This window comes from Ruditapes philippinarum, unplaced genomic scaffold (assembly GCF_026571515.1).
Source record: "Ruditapes philippinarum isolate M1 unplaced genomic scaffold, ASM2657151v2 ctg4449_1_1_1_1, whole genome shotgun sequence".
Lineage (NCBI taxonomy): Eukaryota > Metazoa > Mollusca > Bivalvia > Venerida > Veneridae > Ruditapes > Ruditapes philippinarum.
In genome coordinates this window covers 1-17,450 of record NW_026853156.1, presented here as the reverse complement: position 1 = coordinate 17,450, position 17,450 = coordinate 1, and the positions used below count along the sequence as shown (strand labels likewise).

Sequence of the window (17,450 nt, the reverse complement as noted above, 5' to 3'; positions counted from 1 at the left end):
ATTAAAACATGGCGGAGACTGCCGTTGCATAACAACATGTGGCATAATAACATTTAACTTATTGTTCACAACAAAAAAATACCAATGTTTCAACTTTACTCATGTCTAGGGGTACATGTAAAGAGTATTAAAATATAAATCATTATAATGATAATACTGCAATGTAAAATGTTCGTAATGAATAATAATAACCTGATTAACAACACAACCTAATTTATGCCCCCCTTCAAAGAAGTGGGGGTATATTGCTTTGCATGTCTGTCGGTCGGTCTGTCGGTCCGTAGACCAAATGGTTTCCAAGTGATAACTAAAGAACGCTTAGGCCTAGGAACTTCAAACTTAGTATGATGATTGTTCATGACCAGTAGATGACCCCTATTGATTTTGGGGTCAAAGGTCAAGGTCACATTGACCTTGTAGGTAAAAACGGTTTTTGAGAGATAACTAAAGAACGCTTAGGCCTAGGAACTTCAAACATGGTATGATGATTGTTCATGACCATCAGATGCCCCCTATTGATTTTGGAGTCAAAGGTCAAGGTCACATTGACCTTGTAGGCAAAAACTGTTTCAGAGTGATAACTAAAGAACACTTAGGCCTAGGAACTTCAAACTTGGTATGATGATTGTTCATGACCAGCAGATGACCCCTATTGATTTTTGGGTTAATGGGTCAAAGGTCAAGGACACATTGACCTTGTAGGTAAAACAGTTTCTGATCAATAACTAAAGAACGCTTAGGCCTAGGAACTTCATACTTGGTTTGATGATTGTTCATGACCAGCAGATAATCCTTATTGATTTAGGGATTAATGGGTCAAAGGTCAAGGTCACATTGACCTTGTTGGTAAAAATGGTTTCCGATCAATAACTGAAGAACCCTTAGGCCTAAGAACTTCAAACCAAACTTGGTATGATGATTGTTCATGACCAGCAGATGACCCCTATTGATTTTGGGGTCAAAGGTCAAGGTCATTGACCTTGTAGGTAAAAACGGTTTCCAATCATAACTAAAGAACGCTTAGGCCTAGGAACTTCAAACTTGGTATGATGATTGTTCATGACCAGCTGATGACACCTATTGGTTTTGGGATCAAAGGTCAAGGTCACATTGGCCTTGTAGGTAAAAACAGTTTCTGATCTATAACTGAAGAACCCTAAGGCCTAGGAACTTCAAACTTGATATGATGATTGTTCATGACCAGCAGATGACCCCTATAGATTTTGGGGTCAATTGTTAAGGTCACATTAACCTTGTAGGCAAAAACAGTTTAAGATCATTAATTAACGACCCATGGGCTGTTGGCCCTCAAACTTGGTAGATGCATTAGACTTGATCAGAAGATGACCCCTATTGATTTTGAGGTCAGGGGAACAAAGATCAAGGTTGCATTGACCTTGTATTTCAAAATGGTTTTCTATCAATAATTGGACAACACATGGACCCTTGTTCTTCAAGCTTTACAGATGCATTGCTTTTGGTCAGAAGATGACCTCAATGTATTTTTGGCGTTAAGGGGCCAGAGGTCAAGATCACATTGACCTTATAGGTAACAACGCTTTCTGATCAAAATCCCAACTCATGGGCCCTTTCCTTCAAACTTCACAGGTGCATTGGTCTTGGCCAGTAGATAACCCCTATTGATTTAAGGGTCAAAGGTCAATGTCGTATTGACCTTGTATGTAAAGACTGTTTCTGACCAATAACTCAACAACTCAAGTTGCCTTGGTTGATATCTTTTTTATTAAATTTTAAAATCCTTTTGGTATACACATTTCAAGGTCTTATGTAGTATAGCAACTTGCCTGTCATTAATGAGGCCTACATGATTCATAAAATTTATGCATATATTATTTGGTAAGATTTGAAATAACTTTGTCATAAAATTGCTGCACACAACCTTTGCGGTCACAATTACCTAGTGACTAGTCATGACCAGTAATTAACCCTTATTGATTTTTTGGTCACTAGGTCAAAAGTCAGTCATAATAACCTGATCACATGACTAATTGGCTGTCGATAGGGGAATACATGTTCTACAAACATATCTTGTTATTTATATATCTGATTTACATTCGAACATATTAAACTGATGATTACAAAACTGTTACTCTTCACTGTTATGCATAAAACAATAACAACATAAATTATTGGCATAAATGATAATACTGACAATCAATATATTTGGCACTTACAACTGTCTATACTTAACAGTAGATGAAAGATAATAATGAAATTTTATATGTTCAACTTGAAAAAATAGCATATAAACAATGTTCAAAACAATATTTTATATGTTCGACTTTAAGTTGTTTATTCGCCTTTGGGTTCATTTACCGAGCTCTTTCCAAATATGGCATAATACATGTTTTTCTAAATAATTGTCTAAACAATTATTAAACTGTATTTCACTTATAAAAAGTTCATAATTATCGTGTAAAATGCTTATTAACAATAAACACTAAAGTTTTAATGATATAAAAGTTGAATATTAAAATACGTATGTAAAACATTTATCTGGGAAAACATTATGACTCTAAACTTAAAAAATGATTGCAAGCTAAACAATACCATGTCAGTGATAACAGTTATGATAAACGAAAATATCAATGCATAAACCTATTGGGGAAAGTCTTTTTCTTTCTCTTACTTGTAAAAACTTACCTATTAGTAAAAAGAAAAGAATATGTTGCTAATTCAGTGCCTTTATTCTTTCTCATTAAAACATGGCTGTGACTGCGCCAAATTACTGCAAAGAATAACTTACGTAAAGAACGCTCAACATTTTTTATAGGGGTGCCTTCATCACCCTCACAAATAGATAAAATACAGCTATGTGCTGAATACAACTTTTCTCTTGGACAGAATAACTACTGCTGATGTTTTTATCTAACTGCCTCAATGATCATTTGTCTCTCACTTATTCAATTAGTAGCTGGTTATTAGTTTAGGTTACCTGGAAACCTCAGTTAGGTGTGGATTACTGAGAGTTGACCAAAAATGTATTTAAATCAAAGCACAGAAGGCGCTGAATTTGTTTGGGTCTCAGAATGTCAGAAAGGTGAAGGTTGTGAGATTATAAACCAATTTGTTTTTGTATAGTGCCACCAGTGCTTTCCAGCGTTTTAATTGTAGTTAATTGGCTTTAAGACTAATTGCAACACTGATATTCAATTCAATGTTTATTTGATTTAAACAATTTGAAAAAAAAAGAGTTGCCTTCCTGGATTTGAACTCCAGACCCCTCGGCCACGGTGAACTTATATGTAATGGGTCTGAAGAAAACCATATTATTCTAAATTAGGGTTTGTTACTCTTATTATTTCGATGCTAACTGTTGTTCAACACAGATGTTAATAATCATGGAGCTTATTATAAGCATGTATATCTATAAAGGATAAAACAATATTAGAATATTCGGGAATTATTTTGCTTGAAAATTAATGCGCCCTTTACGCAGTGATCTCCCCTGAATTTTTTCGGCGTTAGTGTACATATAAAGGGAAGTAACCGCTTCAAAAAAGCGGCCTACTTTCGGCATTTGCAATTAACAGCATCAGACTCTGAAATTTCGCTACCATTATTTGTTTGGTCTGACGACCCAAACAAATAAAAAATGGCTGTAAAAACCAACCAAATAAACAAACAAAAATTATCCAACTGCCAGATATTTACTGGACAAAGTAAAAGAATTATGTATGAAAATGATGCTAAGGATAAAATAAGTATAACTTTAGGTTTTCCCAGGAGTCGAATTTCTAAGACTAACCCAGATGTATTTTTTTCATTTTGTCTTGTTTGTTTCAGAGAGAACCATGCATGTGGGATACACAGTTTTTCTTACCAAGTGTTTATAATCCCAAGTTTTATTGGGGAAATATTCCTTCCTTATACAGGTATGGTATTTCTGTAACTTGTAAACAAAATTCTTATTAAAGTAAAATTATAGTAAAATATTTTTCACTATAACTTTTTCATTTCTTAAGGTATCAACTTCAAATATATGTTCCTTATCATCAACCACATCTTATGTGACAAGGTTCATAACTCTAGCACCAATATTTTCAGATTTATCTCCCCTAGAACTTAGAATTTTCCTTAAAAAATATTATTTTTTACTGTAACTTCTTTATTACTTAAGGGATTCAAATATATGTTCCTTATCATCAACGACATCTTATGTGACAAGGTTCATAACTCTAGCACCAATATTTTCAGATTTATCTCCCCTTGAACTTAGAATTTTCCTTAAAAAAATATTATTTTTTACTGTTACTTCTTTATTACTCAAGGGATCAACTTCATACTTCAAATATATGTTCCTTATCATCAACCACATCTTATGTGATAAGGTTCATAACTCTAGCACCAATATTTTTAGATTTATCTCCCCTTGAACTTAGAATTTTCCTTAAAAAATATTATTTTTGACTGTAGCTTCTTTATTTCTTAAGGGATCAACTTCACACTTCAAATATATGTTTTTCATCATCAACCACATCTTATGTGACTCTAGCTCCAATATTTTCAGATTTATCTCCCCTTGAACTTAGAATTTTCCTTAAATATTATTATTAAATATTATATTTTACTGTTATTTTTATAAAATTGGAGGGATCAACTTCATACTTCAATTATATGTTCCTTATCATTCACCACGTCTTATATGACAAGGTTTATAACTAGTACCAATGTTGCAAGAATTATCTCCGAGTTAACTAAGATTTTTTTACTTAAAAAATGTTTTTTACTATAACTTCTTTAGTTTTAAAGGTATGTTCCTCAAACTTCAAATACATAACTCTAGTGTGACTATTTCCAGAATTCCCCCCCCCCCCCCTTGAACTTGGAATTCATGTTAACAACAATAACTTCTTGTGATAAGAAGAAGTATATTTATATCATAAATGATTTTTCTTTTATAGTTTTGTATTCCTTACTGCGTCCAGTATTTTATTAGTCGAGCTTAGCTCTCTCCTGTGACAGCTCTTGTTTAGCTTAGCTATTTGATATTTGACATGTTGCATTGTCTTTTTTCCACTACCAAATACGTCACATTATATCATTGGGTTGAAAATTGGCCCTTCTTTTTTAATTTCCTTTACTGAATAACATTTATAGTATAAGCTGTACAAGCTAAAAATAATGAAATCATTTATCAATAAATATTTCTGCCTTATTACATCGCTTCACAGACTTTTATGAAAGTCATTTGGAATGATGATGGCTCTTCACTGAACAAAATGGCATCAAGAGCTAAAAAAAGGAAAATAAGCTGTTAACAACATCCACACAACTACTTAAAATCTTTGGATGAAAAATCCTTGTTAACACTCTTGTGGTCACATCTTTGACTCAGTTGTCATCAAACTTCACCAGGATGCTTGTCTAGGTAATTGCTTGGATGAGTTTTAACATGGCTCATCTGTGATGAAAAACTAGATCACAGAAGTTAAAAATAGGAAAATCTTGTTTACTCTCTAGTGGCAACTGTTGTTATCCAAATGTCTGCAAGTTTGTTTTGATGATTTCTAGGTCAAGTTTGAATTTGGATCACCTGGGGTCAAAAAGTAGGTCACATGCCATATTTCCAGCCACCCAGATAGGGGGATTTGGCTTTAAAAAGCAGGGGATTTGGACCAAAAGTAGGGGGATTTTTAAGCAAGCACAAACCAGTCGTAATCTTAAAACGATGCAAACATATAATTAAATTTCCCCCATTTTTGTGTCGCCTCTACGGAGTAGTGGCGACATATAGGGATCACTTCTCCGTCGTCTGTCTGTCCGTCCGTCCGTCCGTCACAAAACTTGTCCGGACTACTCCTCATAAACTACTGGTGCAATTTCATCCAAACTTTACAGGAATGATCAGTACCAAGTCTAGTTGTGCATATTGTCAGCATTTTCCGGTTCAATGATTTTTGTCAGAGTTATAGCCCTTTAATAATTTTTAATTTTAAAGTTTGTCCAGACTACTTCTCTTATACCACTAATGCAATTTCAATGAATCTTTACAGGATTGATCTGTAGCTCAAGTCCTTGCGCATATTGCACGGGTTTTCCGGTTGAATGATTTTTGGCCGAGTTATGGCCCTTTGATAAAAAGGTGTTTTTTTCTGTGTGTTGCCAGATACACAAAAGCTTGTCCGGACTACTCCTCATAAACTACTGGTGCAATTTCATCCAAACTTTACAGGAATGATCAGTACCAAGTCTAGTTGTGCATATTGTCAGCATTTTCCGGTTCAATGATTTTTGTCAGACTTATGGCCCTTTAATAATTTTTATTTTTAAAGTTTGTCCGGACTAACTTCTCTTATACCACTAATGCAATTTCAATGAAACTTTACAGGATAGATCTGTAGCTTAAGTCCTTGCGCATATTGCACGGGTTTTCCGGTTGAATGATTTTTGGCCGAGTTATGGCCCTTTGATAAAAAGGTGTTTTTTTTCTGTGTGTTGCCAGATACGCAAAAGGTTTTCCGGACTACTCCTCATAAACTACTGGTGCAATTTTATCCAAACTTTACAGGAATGATCAGTACCAAGTCTAGTTGTGCACTGTCCATCTGTCTGTCCGTCTGTCACAAAATTTGACCCAACATGAAATTGGCCATCATGAGGCGACACATGTGATTACTGATCGCTCTTGTATTATGAAAATGAACATTTTTACAAGATCATTTGATATTTTCAAGTTTTAACATACATGACGGTGTGAAGGAATAATATGTAAACAATTGCAAATAAACATAGGTACTTAAATATTTGATGTAAATAAAATAAGAATCCCTGTAAAACAAATATAATTAATTGCATGTATATCATATAAAATACATTTTTATTTTTATATCAGATAAATATTGAATCATTTTAGTACAAATAAACTTGAATTTGATGCATTCAAAATCCTTACAATAAATATACTTTAACAGCCAAAGTTTTTTCTCTTTAAATGAAAGGTAAAGTTTTTTCTCTTTAAATGAAAGGTATCAACATTTTCATGGAGAATTTTTGAAAAAAATCTGACACAAATCTTAATCCAGTTTACTCAGGTCATTATGTACTTCACACCTCAATTTGTTAACACACATCGATTACATCATGCTTACCATATATGGCAGTAGGAAGTCTATACGCTACTGCAGTACGTCACTTGATACCTGTACTGTATACATGTAAACTATGTAATTGATGAAGGGTTGTGTAAAGGTTGTTTGGAGTATACTGACTACTGGATAATAATTGGACTTAATTATTTTGGCCCTTTGGGTGTTAAAACAGGTATTATTTATTATTTATCTGATTGAAATGGATTTTTACCCCTCAGTGTTTGTTGGTTACAGTGAGACAAAGCTAGTTATACCCCCAAAAACGAAGTTTGGGGGGGGGGGGGTATATAGGAGTCACCCGGTGGTCGGTCGGTCGGTCGGTCCAGACGTCCGTTGCATTTTCCTTGTCCGGAGCATAACTTGAAGACTAATGGTTGGAATTCAATATAACTACATACAATGGTCAAGCACATTGAGAGAAAGTGCAGTGCATAAGAACCATAACTCTACCTTGACTAATTACAGAGTTATTGCCCTTTGTTAATTTTCCTTGTCCGGGGCATAACTTGAAAACTACTGGTTGGAATTCAAAACAACTTCATACAATTGTCAAACACAATAAGGGGAAGTGCAGTGCACAAGAACCATAACTATCCAAAGTAATCACAGAGTTATTGCCCTTTGTTACTTTTCCATTGATTTTTTTGTCCGGACCATAACTTGAAGACTAATGGTTGGAATTCAATATAACTACATACAATGGTCAAGCACATTGAGAGGAAGTGCAGTGCATAAGAACCATAACTCTATCTTGACTAATTACAGAGTGATTGCCCTTTGTTACTTTTCCTTGTCCAGGGCATAACTTGAAAACTACTGGTTGGAATTCAAAACAACTTCATACAATTGTCAAACACAATAAGGGGAAGTGCAGGGCACAAGAATCATAACTCTATCTAAAGTAATTACAGAGTTATTGCCCTTTGTTACTTTTCCATTGCCTTTTTTGTCCGGACCATAACTTGAAGACTAATGGTTGGAATTCAATATAACTACATACAATGGTCAAGCACATTGAGAGGAAGTGCAGTGCATAAGAACCATAACTCTATCTTGACTAATTACAGAGTTATTGCCCTTTGTTACTTTTCCTTGTCCGGGGCATAACTTGAAAACTACTGGTTGGAATTCAATACAACTTCATACAGTTGTCAAGGACATTAAAAGGAAGTGCAGGGCACAAGAATCATAACTCTATCTAAAGTAATTACAGAGTTATTGCCCTTAGTTATTTTTCCATTGCTTTTTTGTCCGGAGCATAACTTGAAGACTAACGGTTGGAATTCAATAAATTTCATACAATGGTCAAGTACATTGAGAGGAAGTGCAGTGCACAAGAACTATAACTCCATCTTGACTAATTACAGAGTTATTGCCCTTTGTTACCTTTCCTTGTCCAGAGCATAACTTGAAAACTACTGTTTGGAATTCAATACAACTTCATACAGATGTCAGGGCCATTAAAATAAAGTGCTGTGCACAAGAGTTATAACTCCATTTTGACAAAATACAGAGTAACTGCCCTTTCATACTTTTACTTGTCCGGAGAATAACTGAAAAGGTACTGGTTGGAATTCGAAACAACTTCATACAATGGTCAAGCACAATAAGAGGAAGTGTAGTGCACAAGAACTATAACTCCATCTTCAGTATTTATAGAGTTATTGCCCTTTGTTCCTTTTCTTTGTCTTTCTGGACTTATTACAGAGTAATTAAATAAAACTTCATCAATGGCCAACCACATTGAAAGGAAATGTAACATACAAGAACCATAACTATCTTTAATTGCCCACAACCATAACTCTATATTTCAATTCTTTTACAAGGTATTCTGTTACTAGTAACATCCTCATTTCCGAAGCAGTCTTGTGGGGGTATTAATCACATTTAGTGATAGTTCTAGTTTATTTTATTTTTGCAACAACATAGATCACAGTTACATAATAAGAAATACTTAATATAAAAAATAATAGTTTCAAACATTGCTAATCTGTGATTCTTTGAGTTTCTATTACCTGATCATTATTTTTTTTATCTACTTCTTATCAACTTCAAATTGAAAATCGGGGGATTTTGATCCCACGGCGGGAGATCGGGAGACACTGTTGAAAATCGGGGTTTTTGTCCCCTGGCGGGGGATACGGCATGTATGGCCCACATATGGTAAAACCTTGTGAACACTCTAGTGGTCACATTTTTAACTCAATTGACATCAAACTTGGTCAGGATGCTTGTCTAAGTCATTGCTCAAATTAGTTTGATTGGTCAGGTGAGCAATCTAGGCCATCTTGTTTAAGATACATACATGTTTTATTTTCTTTGCAGCTCATTTCAGTATTACAAAGAAAAGAAAGGATATATTACAACTCTTAGCCAGGAGTCATTCTATGCTACAAGTGATAACAGATCTGCCCAGGTACTGAGTCTTACTGAAAAAAAGCTTCTAAATCATATTAATTTAAGGATGGAAATTAAATAATGCTGTCAATATGAAAGTATTTTATTTGCCATTTTGAATGTTTCATTTTGGAAGTTCAGTATGTTTCCCCAATATTTAGTATCTAAAACCTGCACCTAAACAGTTTTAAACAATAACGAACTTGATTATTAAAAATGCAGAATGAATTTAATATTACATGTACCAGAAGTTGGGGAGATTATGTCAGACTTATAGTTTCTTTTCTTTTTGCTTAAAATGTGCTGTCATTTCAATTATTACCAAAATAAGCAGATCATTTATCCTTACTGTTGTACTTTATCCATTCATCTGCTTTTAAAATATGATGGACTTGTTTTGTTTGTTTGTTTCTTTTTACGCCTTTTTCCAACAGTATTTCAGTCATATAGGCGGGTAGTTTCCTAACCATCGTTCCTGGAGAGTTACACCAGTACTAGACTACCTTCCTCCACGCTTAACTACCAAATTATCTCCCAGGGATCGAACCTATGCCAGAGAGGTAACTGGATTAGAAGTCATCGACTCTAACCCCTCGACCACGGAGGCGGTTATATGATGGACTATTCATTTTGTTAATATTCCAGAACTTTTCATTAAGGTCTACATTCAGACTGTTAATCATGCAAATTTTGTCTTGTTTTGCCTGTATTTGCACGCACTGTTTGGCATTACATTGTGGCATCACATAAACAAGGTCTATACAGCGTTAATGACTGAATAAAAGATATTGATTTTCAGATTTATTTTCTTAGTTAGACCACTTCTATGACTGTGATAGTTTTCAAAACCAAATTCAACAAAAGTTGTTTTTTACATATCAGATTTTTTAAACAAAATGGCAAAAGAAGTCCCTTAAAATAAATATGATTTTGACTCCACCCAGTTTCATATTTATATTTCATATTTATCTTTTACAAATATGAAATATATTTGACTGATATAACACCATATTGCATGGGTAAAATTAAATAAAATATCATATTTTTAGGTAAAGAGGTCTAACAACAATGTTACAGTGATAAACAATAAGAAGGCTAAAAGAAACACAGAAAATGATAACAAGTTAGGAACAGATGACAAGGAAGAGGAAAGCATTGACACAGACGACAATCAAGGGGAAGGTATTGACATAGACGACAATCAAGGGGAAGGTATTGACATAGACAACAATCAAGGGGAAGGTATTGACATAGACGACAATCAAGGGGAAGGTATTGACATAGACAACAATCAAGGGGAAGGTATTGACATAGACAACAATCAAGGGGAAGGTATTGACATAGACAACAATCAAGGGGAAGGTATTGACATAGACAACAATCAAGGGGAAGGTATTGACACAGATGACTTACAGGAGGACCGTGACTCTGATGACATACAATCCACTGAACCAGAAATAAACACTGCTTACAACACAACAACTTCTCTACCAGTGAAATTTGATTGGAAAGATAATTGCATACTTGCAGATGAAAGGTAACTTTCATTAACATATCCTGTGCTCAAAGACTTGGTGAGCCCTTGTGATCGCATGATGTGTTTCCTTTATCAACAATTTCTTTCAACATATTTTAAAGCACCTGGTACTTCACTGGTGACAAAGGTTTATCACTTTTAGTTTGGTTAAAGTGAATTGGTCTACAATGGGCTCATTTTTCATATGTATTCCAAATGGTGATAAAAACAACATAAATGTATCATTTGGATATTCTTATGAAATAGTTTTTGAAAAAAAAATGTGTGTATAGTTTTGAAGTGATTTAGTATGAAAATTATATATATATATATTACGGGGGTGGAACCCCATATGAATCTCAAAAATGAGCATCGGTAAAAATTATATGTGAATTTCCGCTGCACCAGATGTGAAGCATAACACCAGATGTGACTGTAAAAATAGGTCAATCGCAGGGTAAGTTTTCATCTTTTTAAACATTTATTTAAAATTAAATCCATTTTTTAAGAAAATCGAAATATGATTCTACCCTCCTGATTCTCTTCTATATTACCCATTTTTGTTTTGGATTTCTATGCAGTCTTTATCGAGATATTCTTTCACATGTGGGTTCTGATGTGTCCAAAACATGCAATGTGAAAGAAGAAGTGTCACTAAACAGACTCAAAAAACAGAGATTTTACAAAATCTCACTACAGACCAATGCTTAACATTCAGACAAATCCTGATTTAAACATTTATTGAGATTTGGCTACAAACGAAGGAATAACTGCTCAAAATTGCATTTGAGCTCCATATGTGCTGAAGAGATCCATAAGTGATGTAGAAAACCATCTACAAAACTACGGACCACTTCTATATAGTCATTAAATAGCAAATGTATAGAAACAATTAAGGTATCGTAGCTTTGGCCGAAAGTTCAATTTTAACATTAGTGTGTTTGATCACCACATTGACGGCTCATTAGCTTACGCTCATTAGAAATACTGAAAGGCCCGAGTACATGAAATAATAGTCGAGTTCGATATATTATAACTGTTTTATCGCATGATTAACAGAAATTAGAATTTTAATAAACATAAAATTTCAATTTATAATTGGCTTCTCTTCATTAATTTAATTCCCCAATCGGAACCTCGGTTACTTTTTATGTAAGTGTCAATGACCGTTATTGTAAACCCCACACCATATTAGCCAATCAGAAGTAGTTGGGTGTTTCTAAATTGCATTGCTGTAAATAATTGGGACGCGCCAGTATTACAGTAACGACCGTTTCATCAGCATTTTGAATGGCATGCCAAAAGATGGATTTTTAAATTTATATCAGTTACAGAGCAGGCATAAAATAAGTCAAATAGGCATTGACCCATAATTGGGACTATGGGCATGAAGTGAACCATGTAAATATTATGCAAGGACGTTCCTTGATGTGGAAAATAAATATGCAAAGTTTCTTTGATCATTTTCAAAAAGTTTATCAATAGCTTTCTTACAGCGTCCTAACAAATTCAAATATGCTTCACATTACTCCCCTATTTAGCAGACAGTGCAGTCGAGTGAATAATTAGTAAATTGATTAATGCATGACGGCATAAAAAAGGAATGATTGCAGTACACATGACGTCAATAAATCAAAATAAGCAAGGCCATCCCACCATATCTACGTATTTTCAAAACCTTTACGTATGCAGAATGTCTTTTATCTCTTTCTATATTGATACTATGTTATTCAAGCTCGTCTCGTGAAAATGTGTCTATTTTGGATAATAATGTTTTATTACAGAATGATACACACTAGAATAAAATATAGATTGCTTTATGAAAGTGATGCGTAATTATGTTGCTAATTTTTAATATTATGCACATATGGATCTCTTCAGCACATATGGAGCTCAAATGCAATTTTGAGCAGCGATTCCCTTCGTTTGTAGCTAAATCTCAATAAATGTTTAAGGCGACAACGGACACTTTCCGTGGTATACCATAAATGTCATTTAAACCAACTTATTTATTTAAATTTTGTGCATTAAGTGTCTTTGATCTTCATACAAAATATCATTTTTGAAAAAATGCCTTTGTAAATTATTGATTTTGATAAAAAAATTCTATAATTTTAAACCGTCATTTCAAAGTCATTTTTTATTTATTTGTCATCAAACTCTTAGAATATAATTATGATATCTGGGGAACCGTGTCTCAGATTTTTTCTATCTTTTCCCAAAAAAATATTACGTAACATCAAACAATTTATGCGACTTTTTTCACCATACATATTACGTAATTAAAGATTATAAAGTCGCTGATTGAGCAAACAAAAATCCCTGACACGATTCCCTCCGTAATTGAATTCCCTTTCATGTGCTTTAAACCGCATGACAATTGCTTGTTTATTAAAAAAGTTATGCCGATTCAAAGTTAGTCTGACGCGCATCAAACGAAGAGTCATAAATCGGCTGTTCTCTGTCAGACCCCTACGTTTTCCGTTAAATTATTGTATAACACGCAAATATCACACCAAAGGGGGTGACACGATGTGGTAATACATACTCTAACAACTTTTATGACCCAGTGACATCTGACCAATTAAAAAGCAGCTGATAAATATCATTTTATAGCAGAATTCCTTCAAATCTTAACGTGATTTACTGTCCATCTGGTATCTGTCGCACATGTCACGTGACTATCGTTAAAATTTGAGGCACTCAGTGGGATAAAATGGAATGCATTTAACGTTCGTACTGCTATCCGTAATCATATTGTTTCACTTTTGATGTTATTATTATTATCATCATTATTATTATAATATTATATCAGTGTCACTCTGCCTGTGTATTCGTGTATGAAATTCCGTTAAAATATAAATTAAGATGAACGGAAAGCTGTGCTCCTGACAGGACTTTGTTTTTAAAGTCTGTGCATGTAACCTTGTTGCATTAATAAGAACGGGATGTTATATATTTTTTGTCTGATCAGTTCATATAAAATGCTTGATATAATTTAATAGAAATAAAAGGTATTTCTCAATCAATATGATGATGATGTTCTTGACTTTTTATTATCCTGAATTTTATCTATGACAGCATAAATAGATTCAGTTTTCTTCTGGGACATAGTTTACAATAAATTGTGTTCGATTTACTAGTGAACAAAGATATTCAAAAAACCATTCACTGAAAATATATTTTCATATCATTTTCATTGATTCATAAAGAATTAATCATCCGAAACGACTATCATAAAAATATTTTAGAAATTTGTAAGGGACACTTGACACCTGTCATATATAGGCGTTCACATAAAAAGTGTTTTGTCTGTTTCTTTTGACCATTGTTAGAAAACCAAATTTTGGGAAATTGGGGAAAAGGCAAGGGCCCCTTGAATCTTACTTAATTTCTTTTAAACCCCAATATAAAATTTTCTAACAGTTACGGTTGGAGAAAAAAAATTTTCCCCCACACTTTTGGAATAAAAGGCGCTACTTTATTGGTTTTTAAACCCTTTTGGCTGATATCATTCTTCAACCGCAAATGTAAAATTAAAATGTTAAAACCTTTTAGCGGGCCCAATTTCCCTTTAATTTTTGAAAGGGATATTTTAAAGGGTTTTTTAACATACAAAGGGTTTTGAAATTTTTTCTTTAAAAAAAGGGTACCAGAAATTTTTATTGTACATTTTAACTTAAACTGGGTATTTTTCGATTTAAAATACAATCCGGAAATTTTCAAGATTTATTGTGGTTTCATTGATGCCTAAATTTGGGGGCGGCACGTTTTGGGATAATTTTAAACGGGTTTTAACCCGCATAGCAAATAAAAAAAAATAATTTTATTTTCGTAAAAATTATTATTTTTAAAAACAATTTTCGGGCACTAATGCTTAAAATTTTAAAATTCAAAAATGTTTTTTCAAAAAATTTTTAAAATTTTACTTTGCAAAAAATTTTTGGTTTTAATTTTTAGTGTTTGGGACCCCGGGTACCTTAAATCAGGATTTTTTTCGGGAATTTTTAAGCACCCGGTCGGGTAGTGAAGTTTTTCGAAAAATCGGGGTTTTTTTTTTAGTTCTTTTTATTTTACATTTTCTTTCTTCACATTGCATTGTTTTGGGGAAAAAAAGAAAACCCCCACGAGGAAAAAGAATACCCTCGATGAAGTCCAAAAAAAAAATTTGGGGTAATATAGAGGAGGGGTAAAGGAGGGTTTTAGAATTCCACATTTCGATTTTTTTAAAAAAGGGATTAAATTTTTTATCTAAATGTTTTAAAAAGATGAAAATTTTACCTGCGATTGCCCTTTTTTTTTCCCAGTAAACATCTGGGTGTTATGTTTCCCCATCTGGTGCACCCGGAAAAATTCACATATTTAATTTTTACCAATGCCCCAATTTTTGAGATACATAGGGGGTTTCATTCCCCGGGGTATTGATTTTGATGTTTTAAAAAATCTAAAACCCACTATTATTTTTGCAAATACATTTTTAAGATTGTTGATAGGAATCAAGAAAATCTAGCATTTCCCAAAAACCGCCCTTTAAATTTAATTCTTTCCTTTTTGTTTTTTTCATCATAAATTTTTAAATTTTATTATCAACCTAATTACTATTTCAAAGTATTACCGGGCCTTGCTTATTTAAAATTAACCCCGGGAGGCCCAATTAAAAACCCTTTTTTCAAAAAAGGGGAACCCCTCGTAAAAAATTTTTCAAACCTTTTTATCAGCCCGGAGGTAATTGTTAAATACAAATTCCCTTTGATTTTTTAAATTCGATTTGGCATGATTACACGTAATCATGTTAATTGAATTACCTTTTGCCCACCAAATAAAAATTTTTATATTTTTATAATTTTAATTTGTAAAAATTTAATCAATTACAGCCGCTTTTAAATTTCAGTCAAAGTAATTATGATACAATTGGATTGACATTTTCGCATTGACTATCAGATATTTAAACAGGAAACAAATTTGAATTGTCAAAGGATGCCTTTATTTTTCATTTGCATTACAGTTTTAATTTTTTTGTTATGGGGTTACCAGTTTTACATTTGGGAATGTAATCTATTACAGTCAATCCAAAATCAATTACAAAATTCAAATTACTGAATCATTGTAAATCATCCCCGCAGGTCTTGACCCTATTATGGACATTTTTCTTTTCATTTTTGTTTTATTGCTTTTAATTCATTATTAAGATTCTCTCATAAAATTTAATATTTTATTTCAGTTGTAACCCATGGGATACATTAGGATGTCCAGGGAACCTGCCCTGGAAACGTTTTGATGAAGAGGACCCGAGGCAAGGGTGTTTAGCTTCTTAAAACCACGTATTTATTCTCCTTTCTTCACGGAGCTTATTTTTTAAAAAGGGAGGGGGAAATAAGGAAATCTGGAACTTTATTATAATTTCAAGTATTTCATCTGACTATTTAAACAAACTAGCGTTTGCCTATTTAAAAAAATTTTGTTTTTCTTTACGCAGAGGACAATATTCACACGGGAACTGCCAATGACGTTTAGAAGAAATGTGGTTCCCTACAGTTTTGTTTTAAACACTATTAAGAGGTTTCACTTGCCAAAATTATAGAAACTATTTTTTTTGGTAATTTATGGATTTGGGAGTGAGAAAACGGGGCTCGGGTTGATAGGAAAAAATCTTTGGAAATTGGAAATTTATTTTGGAGGGGGAACCCTTTTTAAAAAACCATTTTTTGAACCCGGGTAAAATGCTTTTTTAATTTAGTCTGGGCGGGGGGGAGTAAAGGTTTAAACCTTTTCTTCCCCCCTTGAGCAAAAAAATTAGGGTGTTTTTGGTGCCAAAAGGAAAAAATAATGTTTTTTTTAAAGACCATTAGTCATTTTCGGGAGGGTTTTTTGTTTTCTATTTTTAAACATTTGGGCCAAAGGGCATTTAAGTTGAGGGTCATTGTCGCTTATACATTTACATGGAAAAGGGACCCAAAAGCGGGGCTTTTGGGATCATTTTGAATATAAACTGGGGAAGTTGTAGCACTTCAAGTGCACTTGTGTAACTCAACTTTATTTCTAGTTTTTGTGAACCACTTGATCAGGAACCTTGAAACTTATGCTGATACATGTATTTATTTTTAGTAGACAACTTTTTTTGATTAATGGGTCACACGGTCAGGATGGGAATCGTTCAATGGATATTTGGAGATTTTTCTTACTACTTTTTTTAATGTTTTTTAACTTTCTCCAAACACATTGGTTTATGATTTCTTCTTAAATTTGTTTTCATTCCATTCCATCAGTTTGTCCCCCTTTAATTTCCTCATTCCCCGGGGAAATTTAACGGAAAGGTTAATTTTAGCCCAAAACTTACTATTTGGACGGTTTACAATTTTGTCTAAGAACCGAACCCAAGATTTTGCAAAATTTTATATACCCCATTTACAAGATTGGTTTATTGT

General features: G+C 33.4%; 1 protein-coding gene across 1 annotated transcript in view; it reads left to right on the top strand.

The window, feature by feature from the left end:
* The window catches only part of LOC132735136 (DNA (cytosine-5)-methyltransferase 3B-like), a 43,640-nt gene extending 32,457 nt beyond the window's left edge, over positions 1–11,183 (top strand). Inside the window, exons 14-16 of the mRNA XM_060722040.1 lie at positions 3,808–3,896; positions 9,438–9,528; positions 10,559–11,183. Coding sequence (XP_060578023.1) covers positions 3,808–3,896; positions 9,438–9,528; positions 10,559–11,050 — 672 coding nt within the window. The 3' untranslated portion in view covers positions 11,051–11,183. The remainder of the gene's footprint in view (positions 1–3,807; positions 3,897–9,437; positions 9,529–10,558) is intronic.
* The last annotated feature ends 6,267 nt before the right edge of the window (positions 11,184–17,450 follow it).